Here is a 15,075-nt window from a genome sequence, read left to right as displayed (position 1 = left end):
CTTGTTACACTCTACTTTGTTACTGTTTAGAAATTTTTTAAGTTATTTTCCTTCTTCAAAATTCAGTCTACACAACTCAGAATAATACTTACCATTGCCATATGGAAAAGCACGTGCTGACCGGCTATCATAACCAGAGGAATGTCCACTGTTGAAGGAAAAAAACATTCTTACGTATGTTGCAAAATAACTTCTGAATTTTAACAGCTTGGTGAAACCAAAAACTCCATGGTAACTACTATGTAATTCTAAGTTTCAATTCTGTAATTTTTTATTTTAACACAAAAATGCAGGTTTTTAACCTCAAAATTAATATAACACTGATTTATAAAGAAGAATGCACCTTATTGGAACATAACTTAAAAGTCCTATCAATCCAGCTTGACTCACAGGTAAGACAACAGAAAAATTGAGATTAATAACTAGACAATTAAAATTTAGTATTAAAATTAGTTATGACTGGAAGTAGAAAATTCAAATTGATAGCATCAACAGATAATACATTTAAACATTTTTGAGAAAACAATGTGTTTAAATAGAAAATCAAATAAAAAGCTCTATGTTCTGACAATTCAGACTTTGCTGAACTTTACTATTTCCTATGAGAATGACAGGCATGGTTTGATGTTACTGGTTAAGGTCTCATGATTTTACTGACATTTTACGTAATTTTTCGAAAGTATACTATTTTTCTATGATTTATTTGTCATATAAAAGTATTATGACAGCTACCTTTTTTTTTAAATTTTATTGAATCACCGTGAGATAGTTACAAGCTTTCATGTTTGGGTTACACTTAAAAATGATCAAACACCCACCCCTCCACCAGTGCACATTCCCTACCACCAATATCCCAGGTATTAGCCCCCCCTTCCCACCCTCCCCCTGCCTCCATGGCAGAAAATAGTCCCCATACTCTCTCTCTACTTTTGGGCATTATGGCTTGCAACACAGACACTGAGAGGTCATCATGTTTTGTCCATTATCTACTTTCGGCAATGCATCTCCCATCCTGACTGATTCCTCCAGCCATTATTTTCTTAGTGATCCCTTCTCTATTCCATCTACCTTCTCCCCTCCGCTCATGAAGCAGTTTTCCAGCTATGGGGAAATCCTCCTGGCCCTTGTATCTCCTGTCCTTGGGTGTCAGCCTCATGTGATGTTCTGTATTCCACAAATGAGTGCAGTCCTTCTATGTCTGTCCCTCCAAGTCTATCCATTTATAAGCAAATTTCATGACTTCATCTCTCCTAACAGCTGCATAGTATTCCATTGGGTAGATGTACCAAAGTTTCTTAACCAGTCATCTGTTTCAGGGCACTCGGGTTGTTTCCAGATTATGGCTATTGTGAACAGTGCTGCAATGAATATATAGGTACAGATGCTATTTCTACTGTGATTTTTTGCATCTTCGGGATATACTCCCAGAAGTGGTATTGCGGGGTGATATGGAAGCTCAATTTCTAGTTTCTGAAGGACTTGCTATATTGTCTTCCAGAAAGGCTGGACCAGTCGGCATTCCCACCAACAGTGAAAGAGCATCCCTTTTCCCCTACATTCACACCAGCACTGGTGACAGCTACCATTTTTATTAGTGATTACTATCTGCCAACTGCACGGACACTTATATTCACTGGCTGTGGGAAATGGTGATGTACAGCACTGGTAGAGGGCATGCTTTGGTGGTAAAAAGCCTCAGTTCAATCTCTGGGGGTTGGTGTTGCGTGCATGCATGCACATATTTTTCTCTTCTCTTTGAATCTCCACAACTCCATCACCCCTATTTGGTGAAAGGAAACTCATCTCAAAGAGTAGTTAATAATCTTGCCTAGCAAGACAAGTTGGGAAATGCTTTGAAGTCACAATAAGAACCAGGAAATGTGCCTCTAAAGCCCATAAGTGTCAAACCTCACCCTGCTACCCACAAGGAAAACATTCCTTTGTAGAGTACTCCAACTAACATACCCTAAGAACAAGGCACAGAAAAAAAAGCTATTGCCCTGTTGCAAGGATCCAATCCTGCACCTGGTGGCGAAAAATTAGCAGCTTTTCTTTATAACTGTCCATCCTAAGAGCTGTCTTAAAGCTAAAACTGAGATGCATGTATTCACCATTCTCTGTCACTTTCAAAAATACTGATTTCTGCCCTGCTTTTACCAATCTACCATGTTTTCTTTAATCAGCAGGTCATAAAAAAAAAATCAAGGTATTTCAAAATACTATGATTTAATTTGTCTTCTTTGTCATCAGATGAATTTAAAAAGTGACTACTGATGTTTACGAAAGGAAACCTTTCTAAGATATGACCATGGTATGTATAAGAGCCTTCTGTCACAAGCCTGCCAATGATAAAAGAAATTTAAAGTAGCCAGAATTATTTACCTTTCTATTGTTGGTATAAGAGATGGAGGTGGTGCACCTGGTGGAGGAGGAAAACCTGAAATATTCAATCACAAGATCAAAAAAGTTAATAAAACATACATGTGATGTAGGATGAAACAAAGTTGCTGAGTATCAGTAAGTTTCTTTGGGTACAAAAACGTGCTTTTCTATGTTATAATGGACAGAAAGAAATGGAACTTAAAATTATGAACAGTTTTGGAGCAGGAACTTTAAATGAATAGTCTGATCTAATACACAGAGCACAAACAGGAGTCAGGACACCCGGTCTTATTTTCAGCACCACACACAGCCCATTTTGTGAGGATGAGAAGGTTTATCTCAAGGCCTTACCTTTTCCACATATATAAAACAGTTGCAGTGTTGCCACCATGTTATACTTGAAATGTTTTAGAAGAAAAGCAAATGAAATAGTATTTACCGCTTTCAAAATTATTTTGTTTTAGAAATATAGGAATTTCCTTTAAATTTAAAATTTATAAATAAATCTTACCAGTGAACATATAAATGCTTATGGCTAAGAACATTCATTATAAAATACTTGAATAGTACACGATCCTACATAACTTTTTACAAAAGAAAGGAACATACATAATTTTTGGATCAGTCTGGAAAGAAATTATTGCACCTTTATATCTGTATTCTCAATAATTCATAGTATCTATATGAAACACTGGAAGGTACGGCAAAAAGGAACCTTACTGATCAATCTACTCTACACTTTCAAATTCAAATACACAATAACACACCCCATCAAAACACAACTTAGACCAACTCCTAAAGATACAAATTCCTTCCGAGTTTTAATGACCCTGACTACTAAGAAATGTGTTATACTGTACTTCAATTTCACACTATAATCTCACGTTACTATCCTGGACAAGGGAGGGGAGGGGAACAAAACAAAACACTGCTAGATTCTCTATCAACCTCTATATATTTGAAAATACTATCACTAAACTTTCAGTATTCCAGATAAAAGTGAATTCCAGTACTCTCGGTCCTGCTCAAAGGTACATTTAAGTCAGTATTTGGCCCTATTTCAATTTGTTTCAGATTCACCAGGCTCAGCTTTACTGTATCCAGTTTTAGATTCCATAATTCCTCTATTTCCACACCTTTAAGAAGTGTAATACTTAGCAATTATCACATTAGTCGTAGAGTCCACAATCCTACCTTAAACAGTTTTACAATCACATAGCTTTCTAAAATAAAGGCACAAAGTTTGTTCTGACTTCTCCACATAAAAGTCTTTTTCAAAAGCCAAATTCATACACAATCAACAACTCTCTATCCCATGTCTAATTATGTATGCTATCCTACTGAAACTTTACTACTTCTGTCTAGGGCATTTTGAATTTAGAACCCCCTTCCAAACAGTTATCACCTCTCATTCTCTGTATACTCCTTTATTTTAATAATGAACTCAATAAACACACTTACAATCATATTTGCACTATGTTACCGAAAAGTGAGGGAAAAGCCAACATTCAATTATATATAAACTCCTACTGATCAAACCATTACAACAACAAATAAATTATTCAACACTCTAATACCGACCATCTAACCAGCTACCAATACATCCTGATTATGTAGTTCAGAATAAATATTCTCATAGTACTGAGTTACATCACCAAGGTTTTAAAAAATGAGAAGCTACAATATGGTCAAGAGGAACTTTCTCTTCTCTTACATTGTATCAAATAAAAATAGATGGGTCTTAAGTATTTTTTAGTAAAATCTTCATTTTATATCCTATACTTTTTCTTTAACAAATCAACGAGAATTTTCTCAGAATCTATTTCTATAGAAATAAGTAAGACAGGTGTACAGAAACTTAAATTATCTTGATCAAAACTGGAATGAAGCAAAGGCAGAGCTGAAAATAGGACCTTGAAATCCCAATTACCTACTCCACATTCTAACCACATCAACACTGTCCCTCCTGAAACTGTAAGCTTCAAATTTCATGTTTATTAACAATGATGGAGAAAACATGAAAAAAGTTTTACCTGGAGGTGGTACAGTTATTGGAATACCTAAAAAACAAGTGATGAAATTTAATATAGTAATTGGATTTCATAACCTGCAATGTATTTATGCCATCACCAAAACAAACTTTGAAATAAAACCCCTCGCCTCCTTTGTCCTGCTTATTCTCTCAAAAGCCGCATTCTGTTTTCTTGCAGAAGACCAACGAATATAAGAGCCAACCTCCTGATGAAAGTACAGTCTAACTACTTGATAATGAGGTTTCTCCCACTAATTGTAATCACAGACAAAATTAGAAAAGATCAATTTTACAAAGCACAATGTGCATACAAATAACAAACTCCATGAAATTAACACTAAATTGGGTTGGATATGCAACATCTAATCTTGTTATTTTTAACATTTTAATTGGAAGGCTAATCAATGGGTTTGTTAATACTGCAAGGACTACAAGGTAATTGAAAATGATGGACAGTTACTTTATTGAAGATCTACACAAAGTTCAAGTGCCAATTTGGACTACTATACTGTTACTGACGAGAGCAAGAAAAGTTATTTCTCTTGATTTCTGGGAGCGATAAAGGGGATGGTTAATTCACATTTATGTACACATATATACATGCATATATATGTTTGTGTATATGTATACACACAGGGCACATTAAGATAAATGATAATTTACTTCTACAGGAGTCATTAAATAGTAATTTGTGACTCACTCATTTGTACACATAAGCTTCAAGAGCTAAACTATGTATAAACATTCCCAATTTAGATTGGTCAAATGTGCCCTTAAATCTTAATGTAAGAGTAATAAATCTAAGCACTAAAACTTGACATTTTAAATGTAAAAGCTACATGAAAGGCAATTATGCGGCATGCAAATTTTAACTACTACTTATATGAAGAAGATGACATTTCTAAATAGAAAAGAGAAAAACATTTAAAATTTTGATGAAAAATATTATACCATAAATAACTTGAACAGTTGGAATGGTCTAGAAAATCTATCTTAAAAACTGCACCCAAATTAGTCTGAAAGAGGAAAAAAAAATCATTTCCTAATGCATTGGAAAAATAATGAAAACAGAACTCAATATTTTCCTTGTCAATGGAAACATCTGCTAATCATTAATTTTTTAAAAAACAACCACGTTTTACAATGAGGTTTCTATAAAAAGATCTGAAAGCAGCAAGTGACCTCAAAATGGAGAATAAAGCACCTGACTTGACCACCCAAACATAAAAGGATATTCTGACTTAGAAAACCACCACTGAAAAAGATTGTGTAAAGAAGCCACCCTGTTTCAAAAGCCATTAAGACACAAAACTCTACTGAACTGATCTATACTTAATTGCAATTCTTGTCCATTCTGAGGCTTGTTGTGTCCTAAATTACTAAACTAGGATAATCCAGCAAAACACAAGCTAGCAGACCCAGATTCCAAACAAAATGTGAAGCAAAGAACAGCACATTTAAGATCCTTAATGGCAACTATTACTGATTATCTTTAGAACAAATATAATTTTTTTTACAATACTATCAAAGTTCACCTTAACTACTTTTCTATTGTAATACACAATCATTTTCTTGGGTGTATTAGAAGATCACACCAAATTTGGCTAGTGCATTGATTAACACCAGTAGAACTTAACCTATAAATGCACATACATACTTCATCTGGTGTTCACTATAACTTAAGTAAGAATGCATGGAAAATAACTAAGAAATTCCTAGCCAGTCATCTCAGGTTAGTCTTCAAAACATTTTGTCAAATTCCCACAATACATAAAGATTTAGACATACAGTCAAATAACTAAGCATGTTATGAAGGCAGTTAAAATTATAACTACCTTGTAAAATTTTAATCTATTAAGAGTTGTAGCATAGGACAGATTTTTTTAAAAGGAATTCAAAATATGTAGATAAATCAAATTACAAATACAGATGCCTTTGTAAATGGTATCTATACATCAGAAAACTGGCAACTAGAATGGATCCTTCATATGAAACCTCTTATCTACAGTATTTCAGTATCATCTCTATTGGTAAGTATTTATTGATGCAGAACAATTAAAAAAAAACCCAAGGTTTATCAAACACTAGTATCAATTCTATGACAATTATCTAACACAATTTCAAACCAACTATAACATTTCAATAAGTGATAATGTAAGGTCAACATAATTCTAATCTTTGGTTATGTTGGCAAAATATAAGCAATGTACTAATAGAAGAGAAAACCTATCTCGAAAAGCCCCATTCTCCTCATCCTCAATATTCCCACCTTCTTGGCCTAACAAACTCCAAAGAGACAAAGAACTGTTTTTTTTTTCTGTTACTGTAAAACAAAGAGAGAGAAACTGTTTTTCTGGTATCACAGTATCACTGTATTCCCACTGCTCATCGATTTGCTCCAGCAGGCACCAGGAACGTCTCCATTGTGAGACTTGTTGTTACTGTTTTTGGCGTATTGAATACTCCACGGGTAGCTTGCCAGGCTCTCCAAGAGGGGCAGAGGAATGGAACTTGGGTCGGCCGCATGCAAGGCAAACGCCCTACCCGCTGTGCTATCGCTCCAGACTTACACTTTCTGGTAAGTCTTACAATAGAGCAGTGGAAGATTTCTAGTGATCCCTGAAAGTAATACTCAAGTTCTAAAGACTCTTAGGTAAGTGGGTATAAAAGCAAAGTAATCATCAGAATCACTCAAAAGTTGTTCTACAGATCAGTGCCCTCTCAGAAAATTTTTGATCAAATCTGCAAGAGACACAGAAGACATTGTGTTCTAACAAGGAAACGATCATGTTGCTAATCAGGGATCACACTTGGACAATCAGTGAACACTAAAAAAAAAAAAAAAAAAATCAAACGTACTATTAAAAACCCGAGTATTTGATACAAACTTCATTTCAGATTTTTATTAAATAAAGCAAATTATACTTTGCTTTGAGTACAAATGATAGCAAAAACCATCTGACATTCTCAAAAGAGAATCAATTTTTCAGAAATGCAGTCTGTATTCATTTGTTTCATATTTTGATTTTCATCTTTATATCTGGTTTATTATATCCTTGGCTCTATGGAATGATAATGTATATTTATGATCTCCAAGTGTACTCACCCTTTCCAATTTCCTTTAAAAGGGGAATTTCCAAAAATTGTTTAAAACATTTGATACTTGGCATGTTCAGTCTCAGCCCATGTTATAATTTTTACATGCATATAAGTATCTCTGTTGGTTTGCACTGATTTTTCCCCCCTTTTCTTTCTTTTTTTATTTTTTAAATTTTTTATTAGAGAATCACTGTGATGTACAGTTACAAACTTATGAACTTTTGTATTTGCATTTTACTCATACAGCATTCGTTTACCCATCCCTCCACCAGTGCCCATTCACCTCCACCAACGATCCCAGTATCCATACCACCACTTCCTCCATCCCTCCACCCCACCCTTCTCCATGGCAGGGCATTCCCTTTTGCTCTCTTTCTCGTTCTGAGTATTGTGGTTTGCAACAGAGATACTGAGTGGCCATCATTCAGTCTATAATCTCCTTTCAGCTCACATCTCCCATTCCGAGTGGGTCCTCCAAGTACCCTTTACTTGGTGGTCCCTTCTCTATCTAAGCTACCTTCTCCCCAGCATGTGAGGCTGGTTTCCAAGCTGTGAAACAATCCTCCTGGTACTCATCTCTACTATTGGTTGTAAGTCTCCATTCTGTTACTTTATGCTCTACAAATGAGTGCAATCTTTCTATGTCTGTCCCTCTCTTTCTGACTCGTTTCAATTAACATGTTGACCCACTTAGATGGAAATTTCATGACTTCATCCTTTCTAACAACGGCATAGTATTCCAATGTGTAGATGAACCGAAGTTTCTTTAACCAGTCATCTGTTCTCAGATACTCGGGTTTTTTTCAGATTCTGGCTATCGTAAACAGTTCAGCCCATATTCTTAAATGTAAACAATGGGGAAAGAGGGAACTGAAGTATTATTTGAGGATCTGTAAAAATAGAAGAGCAGCCTTAAAAGACACATTAAAAAATCTCAACTATATACTTTAGTATTTTTCTAAAAAAAGCAGCCCTGCATTAAAAAAACATACTGTCTATAAATTTCTACGAAATAGATTCCATCATAAGGCAAAGAGGCTTGCTATTCAAGCCAGTGTTTCCCCTCGAACACATTATCTCGCTTGTCTCGAATCTTTGCTTGCTTTTTCCAAGCCCATGTTCTCTCTTAAACACACATTTCCTTTTTCTCTTCCCTCATATCTTTCTAAGCAAATTTTATTCAATTAAAAACTACCTTGCCTTAGGAGAGATTGCAGGCAGCAGACACAGGTTCAACCCATGGCATCCCACATGGTTCCTTGAGCCTGCCAGGAGTAATTCCTGAGCACAGAACCAGAAGTAAACGCTGAGAGCACCCCACCCCCCACTTCTCACCCCTGCTGTCCCCAAAAATAAAAAACAAAAAAGCATACAGAAATGATTTAAATGAGACTGCCTTGCATGGCTTCAATTCCTTGACCCCTGTTTCCAGCTAGATAAAAGTTATTTCTAACAAATCACTAGGTTACAAAGAGTAACCTTTGTAACTTTTGGGTTGGAGCAATAGCACAGCGGGTAGGGCATTTGCCTTGCATACAACCGACCCAGGTTCGATTCCTCCGCCCCTCTCAGAGAGCCGGGCAAGCTACCGAGAGTATCTCGCCTGCACGGCAGAGTCTGGCAAGTTACCCGTAGTGTATTCGATATGCCAAGTCTCACAATGGAGACGTTACTGGTGCCAACTCAGGCAAATTGATGAACAATGGGATGACAGTGACAGTGACAAAGAGTAACTTCTGTTCTCTTCTACTGTCTTCTGGCATTCGTGCTTTGCTGAAGTAAGCTGCTGTACTGAAGCAACCCACAGAAACTGCTTAATAATATAAAGTATATTGGCTGAAACCATGTTTTGGAGGAGTTGTTATGCAGCAATAGTTAACCAATAAATTCACTAACCACTTATCCTTTCTCTGTAATTTTTAACTGAAAGAACACCAGAAAATTATATGAACAATATTTTCCAATTCTCAGTAAGAACTTAGGAACTTTATCACCACTCTTGTTAAGACAAAAATAAGCCTGATTACTTTCCCCACATCTTACCAATCTCTACTTCAACACCTTCAAATTCAGACAATGCACAAAGAAATAGAGTACAAAATATGAAGGCTTAAAAATAAATCTTTAAATAACACCTTCCACAGTGTTTTTAAAATCACTTTTTTTAAAACAGAGCTACCATAAAGAAAGCCATACAAGGAGGGAAAAGGATATTCAAAACTAAATCTTTAAAACACTTTTACTTGTATTTAATTCTGAAAAATACTATTATAAACAGTAAAAATTAATTATTCCCTAACTCAAATTTTGAAAACCAGTATGTCATTTTTTAATACAGAAAAGCATAATGAGAAAAGAAGTACATATCTCAAAAATGTCAAAGAAATCTTTTCCCAAGGAGATTTCTGAAAATTATGAAATGTTCACATTTTTGGCAAATTGCATCACTCAGTATGAAAACTTGTTATTAAAAGACCAAAAATCTTAAAGAAATTACAAAATTAGCTTAATTTATGTTACACTTACAAATAGCTTCTCTACTGAACTAAGGAGATTTCCAGCTGGCCTGAGTTCTCTCCATGCAGGTGTAAGGTCCTGAGCTCAATTCCCAGATTGAGGAATTGAGCTGGCCCACAGAGTACAGCAGGGTGGCCCGGTGGTCATAAAGCAGTCTCTGTGGGTCCCACCACGACCACATCTGCACAGGTCAGACATCACCAGAAAACCTCCCCTACCTAGAAGTACTGGGGAGGTTAAAACAGAAAAATCAGCCCTCCCTCCCCCAACAAAGCTGCACATTAGAGGGCAAAAGTGCACTTTGTACAGGGTGCTAATAACAATCATCAATATGGAGCAAGCCTCTGCCAAAGCAGGGGTGACCTATGTCAGGTCCAAACACTCAGTTCAGGAGTCCTTTAAGAATCAGAACGTTACTGATGAACTGGACTTCAAATCTTCCAAAGAATTACAGAACCCCATAATCATAACCATAATACTGATTAATGTAGTAAGAAATGAGCTATAATTATATCTTATATATATAACTAAGTGAATTATATCTTCTCTTAACAAATCTTACTATAAAAAACTAAAGAAGAGAAAACATTAAGATCAGAGCCAAGGAGCTTGAGGACTAGCGTGCACAAACTAGGCCCCAAGTTCAAACTCTGGTACCCCTGTTCCCAGGATTTGAGCAGTGAAATGATCAGGCAGATCGCCTGGTAAGGTATGATAGAGGGGAGGTCCCTCAGTAAACCAACAAAATACAAAGACTGATTCCAAAACAGACAGCCTAAGCCTACCATAAAATGTAATACAGTCTGAATAATTTGTTCAAAACTCTTTAAATTTATTTTAAAAACATAAGCCAGAAAGAGAAATATTTTATGGTTCCATTTTATAAGATAACTAGAATAAGAAATCTGAGAGAAAGAAAGCTAAAATGTTTAATGAGAACAAAATTTTGGTTAAGGACAATGAAAAAATGTTTACACACATGATAGTGATGTTACAACTGTACACTTACAAATGACTTAAAAATGTGTATTACCATAATAAAAAAAGAAACAAGCATCAATTCCTCTGTGACATATATTAATCCTTGCAAATTTCATAATTCTATCTTTCGGTAATTCAAAACTATTTTATTCAGCCCAGGCTCAGTCCCCAGAACCACATGGTCAACCACGTACCACTGGAGCGACCTCCAGAAACAGTGATGAGGGCAGCGACCCAAAACGAAAACACAGAAAAGAAAACCCTGACCTTTAGAGTTTTCCTAATTTCCTATCCCCAAGTATGCAAGCACGTACTTCACCATCAGGAAAATACTCAAAATTTCAACAGTAATTCAATAGGAGCTTTTTGGGTTGTTTTTTTCTTGACATAGATGGAATAATTCACTTCAACAATTTTATATAGACTTTCCAGCAACATTTCCTAAATTAGAATTCTGGTTCTTTCTTTTCAAAAAAATTTTGGGGGCAGGGGGAGAGTGGCACTGGGGGCAAAAGCAGTGCAGCACACCCAATAGCTCTAGGGGCTACTCCCTGGCAGTGTAGAGTTGCTGGAGAATAAACTGTAGTTGGTAGCATGCTGGAATTATACCTGCTGTACGCGAACACACAAAATGCCTTCCAATTGCATTACTACCAATATCTCCATCTTTCCAGACCCCCTAATACAGTATGCCCTGGATCTTTTGGCACCTCCCATACTGCTCCATTTTGAAAAACATTTAAATAATCACAATTTACAAGTATTTTATGAATTGGTACCTAAGCAAACATACCACAGCCAGGTAAGTTAAGCCAGTTTTAGAAGTCATCTGATTTTGTATTCCATAAATCATGACAAGACAGCTTACAAATTTCATTTAAGAATAAGCATCAAAGGGGCTGGAGCCCCTCAGAACTTGTTTTTGTTTTCCTACTAGCTAGCGATCAAACCCAGGACCTCATACATATAAAATCTGTGTACTACCACCAACTTATAACCTATCTATCCTGAAAATTTCTTTGAAATTCACCTTTAGTACCTAGTGAAGTTTAAAACTGTCACAAAAGCAATCTAGCAGAGGGCTATTAATCAGAAACAGATCAATTTCCAGCCTCAAACCAATACTCAATATTAACAATTCTACATTTGTCTTTTCCTTTTTACAAAAATTATTTTCTGGGCCTCCTATGGTAACATTCAAGGGTTGCTCCTAAGGAATACTCAGGGGATCCTGCTGTGTTGAGTAAACCCAGGCTCCCACAGGCAAAGCATGAACTCCAAGAGACTCTCTGAACCATCTCCCTGGCCCCATTTATATCAAAGGACAAGAACTCATTTATGAATCAGTTAAGTGAGAATTTTTCATTAGTTAATTCTTATCCTATAAAACTCAAGAATCAGAGTCTGGAGAGAATACAGGGGTAAGACACTTGTTCTACAAATAACAACCCTGATTCAATCTCCCATACTACATACTGTCTCCCAAGCACAGCTACGAGTGGGCCCTAAGCAGAGCCAGGTATGGCCACAAATCACTGTTATCCCATTGTTCATTGATTTGCTCGAGCAGGAACCAGTCATATCTCCATTTGTCCCTGTTGTGTGCTAGTACAGCCTGATGGCGTACTGGGGGCTCTTTAAGGATCAGGGGAATGAGGACTGTCTTTGTTACTGTTTTTGGCATATTGAGTACGATACGCCAAAAAAGTATCCCTATACTTTCAGGGATCACTTCTATAATTCTTTTTAGAGTTCATGGCCACAAAAGACTCAAGAATCATAAGCCCAATCACAATTTCTAAACGTTTCGTGCTTCAGAACAAGAAATGTATTGCTGAACAGAAATTCACAAATTTAGAGATAATGTTATCTAGAGTAAGCACCTATAATCTACTGTCCATGCGGGGGTTGGGGGTCCAGGGCAGGATAATGATGGACCATACTCTGCTATGTTAGGAGAACAATGTGGTGCTGAGATTCAACCCTAGGCCTCCAGCATGCAAAGCATACTCTTATCTCCCAGCAATCTTTCTGCTAGTCTTACAGCAACTGATTCACTAAAGCACTGGGTGGTTTCTTATCATTTTAAAGATAAGAGGTGACAATGGAAGAATATCAAAGATGTGTGGTTTTAAGGCCAAAAGAACAGTTACAATTAGGAGGCCAAGAATGAGCACACATAGTAAAAGAACTATTCAGACTCTATTAGTCTATTTCTCAAATCACAACCAGCAGTTTCAAAGAGACAGCTCTCTTGCAAGAGTAAAGTTTACACAGGGGTTTTAATCTGAATTCATTAATAGAAGGTAATTTTTAATGTGTACATGTAGTTTTTATTAGGAGCACTCAAAAGGGGCTGGAGAGCTAGTACACCAGTAGAGTGCTTGCCCTGCCTGTGACTGACCCCGGTTTGATCCCCAGCATTCCACATGGTCCTCCGGAGCCCATCAGGAGTGATCTCTGAGCACAGAACCAGAAGTAAACCCTGAGCACAACAGGGTGAAACACCTCCACCCCCCAAAATTAAATAAGCACTCAGACATAGTGTTTGAGATATAAACCAGAGAACCAATTTTGTCTCTTCAGAGATATAGTTTTGACTACTCCAAATCTTTTATTTTAAACAAACATTACAACTTAGTATGAATTTAAAATATAAAATCATCAACTTTAGTTTGAAAGATCACAATTTTATTAACTTTACATTATTTATTATCTTAGTAAAATTTCTTTGCTATGATAAAATAGTGAGACACACCTATCAGTTGCAGAGCAAATCTATATTGAAAATATATTGATTTCCTATCCATGACTTTTAATACATTATATCAATGAAGATATTATTTTCAAAAATATTTCACTAGGTTTTTTTTTTTTAACATCAGTAAAAAATCTCTTCTTATTCTCCATTTGGAAAATTTCTTTCTTTTTACACCTTCCAGTTCACGTCACCTTATATTTCTTTCATTAATAAAAAAAAAACACTCAAAGGTTAAAATATTTTTTAGTTAAAAAAAAAATCCTTTCAAGGGTAAATGACTTATTTACTAATTACCTGGTGGAGGAATCAGAGGAGGTGCAGTGCTGACAGTTGGAGGTGGTGGGAGAAATGGCGGAGGTGGCAGGTGGGTGGGAGGAGCTCCTGGTGGAAAAAATGGAGGTGGCTTGCTAAAATTGTTGTCAACTTCAGTGGCTGATCTTTCAGATAGAACCTAAAAGCAAACCAGTTTATTAAAAACTTAAACTGTTTTTACTAAAATGAAGTAACGATTTCACCCATTTAAGAAACAAGATAAAAAAGCTGCATTATATACACATATTTGAGGGAAAAGAACAATCTCTTTTTTTATTGGTGATTTTCAATACTATTAGTGATGGATTGGTTCCCCTGGCATAATTCCAATACCACATCCATCACCAGTGTACCCAAGTCTTTCTGCCATGGGCCCCAATGGAAAGCAATAATTTTTCTAAGTGTATGATACTTATATACACACGTGAAATATATAGTTGAACAAACTTGTAAAATATTCATAATCAAAGCCTATGCAAAATGATAAATAAAAATTTAATAAAATCATTTTTAATGTCTTAGTAAAATTGATAAATATTCTGAGCAATTACTTTATAAATGAGCATTATTAGCCTATTACCCAAATTTTAGCATTCACATTAAAGCAATGTAGTAAAATTAGCAAAAATTGTAGCTATACAGGGGAGATAGCTCAAGTGGTAGAAGACAGGTCTAGAATGTGCAAGGACCTGAGTTCAATCCCCAAAATCACATGCTTGCAGTTCTAGCATCACTGAGTACAGTTCTGATGTCCCCCAACACCACAGGAGGTGGCCCAAATTAAAAATATTTAAAGTCATTAAGATTTTCTGTCTGCATGTGACTCATATCTGTTGCAAGTTTATGAAAAAAAAAATCAACATAGCAACAGAGTTAAGACATTCACGGAGCAGGACCTGTTATCACCAGGCTACTGAACATGAGGCTTCATGACATACATCAACAGGGTGGAAGGACAGCAGCCAGAGACTGAGTCCTATAACTGTGTAAG

The 15,075-nt window shown here is 36.0% G+C and overlaps 1 protein-coding gene across 41 annotated transcripts in view; it reads right to left on the bottom strand.

Annotated features, from left to right (window-relative positions):
• FIP1L1 (factor interacting with PAPOLA and CPSF1) overlaps nucleotides 1–15,075 on the bottom strand; it is a 71,750-nt gene that overhangs the window by 13,173 nt on the left and 43,502 nt on the right. For 27 of the 41 annotated variants that reach the window (XM_055138022.1, XM_055138030.1, XM_055138010.1 and 24 more), the window contains 4 exons: nucleotides 14,067–14,223; nucleotides 4,416–4,442; nucleotides 2,383–2,437; nucleotides 93–148 (listed from right to left, as the gene is read on the bottom strand). In XM_055138022.1, the coding sequence (XP_054993997.1) occupies nucleotides 93–148; nucleotides 2,383–2,437; nucleotides 4,416–4,442; nucleotides 14,067–14,223 (295 nt within the window). The remainder of the gene's footprint in view (nucleotides 1–92; nucleotides 149–2,382; nucleotides 2,438–4,415; nucleotides 4,443–14,066; nucleotides 14,224–15,075) is intronic. The other 14 variants (XM_055138012.1, XM_055138015.1, XM_055138018.1 and 11 more) reach the window with 1 other exon arrangement.

The sequence above is a fragment of the Sorex araneus genome, chromosome 5 (genome assembly GCF_027595985.1).
Source record: "Sorex araneus isolate mSorAra2 chromosome 5, mSorAra2.pri, whole genome shotgun sequence".
Classification (NCBI taxonomy): domain Eukaryota; kingdom Metazoa; phylum Chordata; class Mammalia; order Eulipotyphla; family Soricidae; genus Sorex; species Sorex araneus.
Note: the sequence above shows the minus strand (reverse complement) of the source record. Positions and strands in the feature narration are given on the sequence as shown.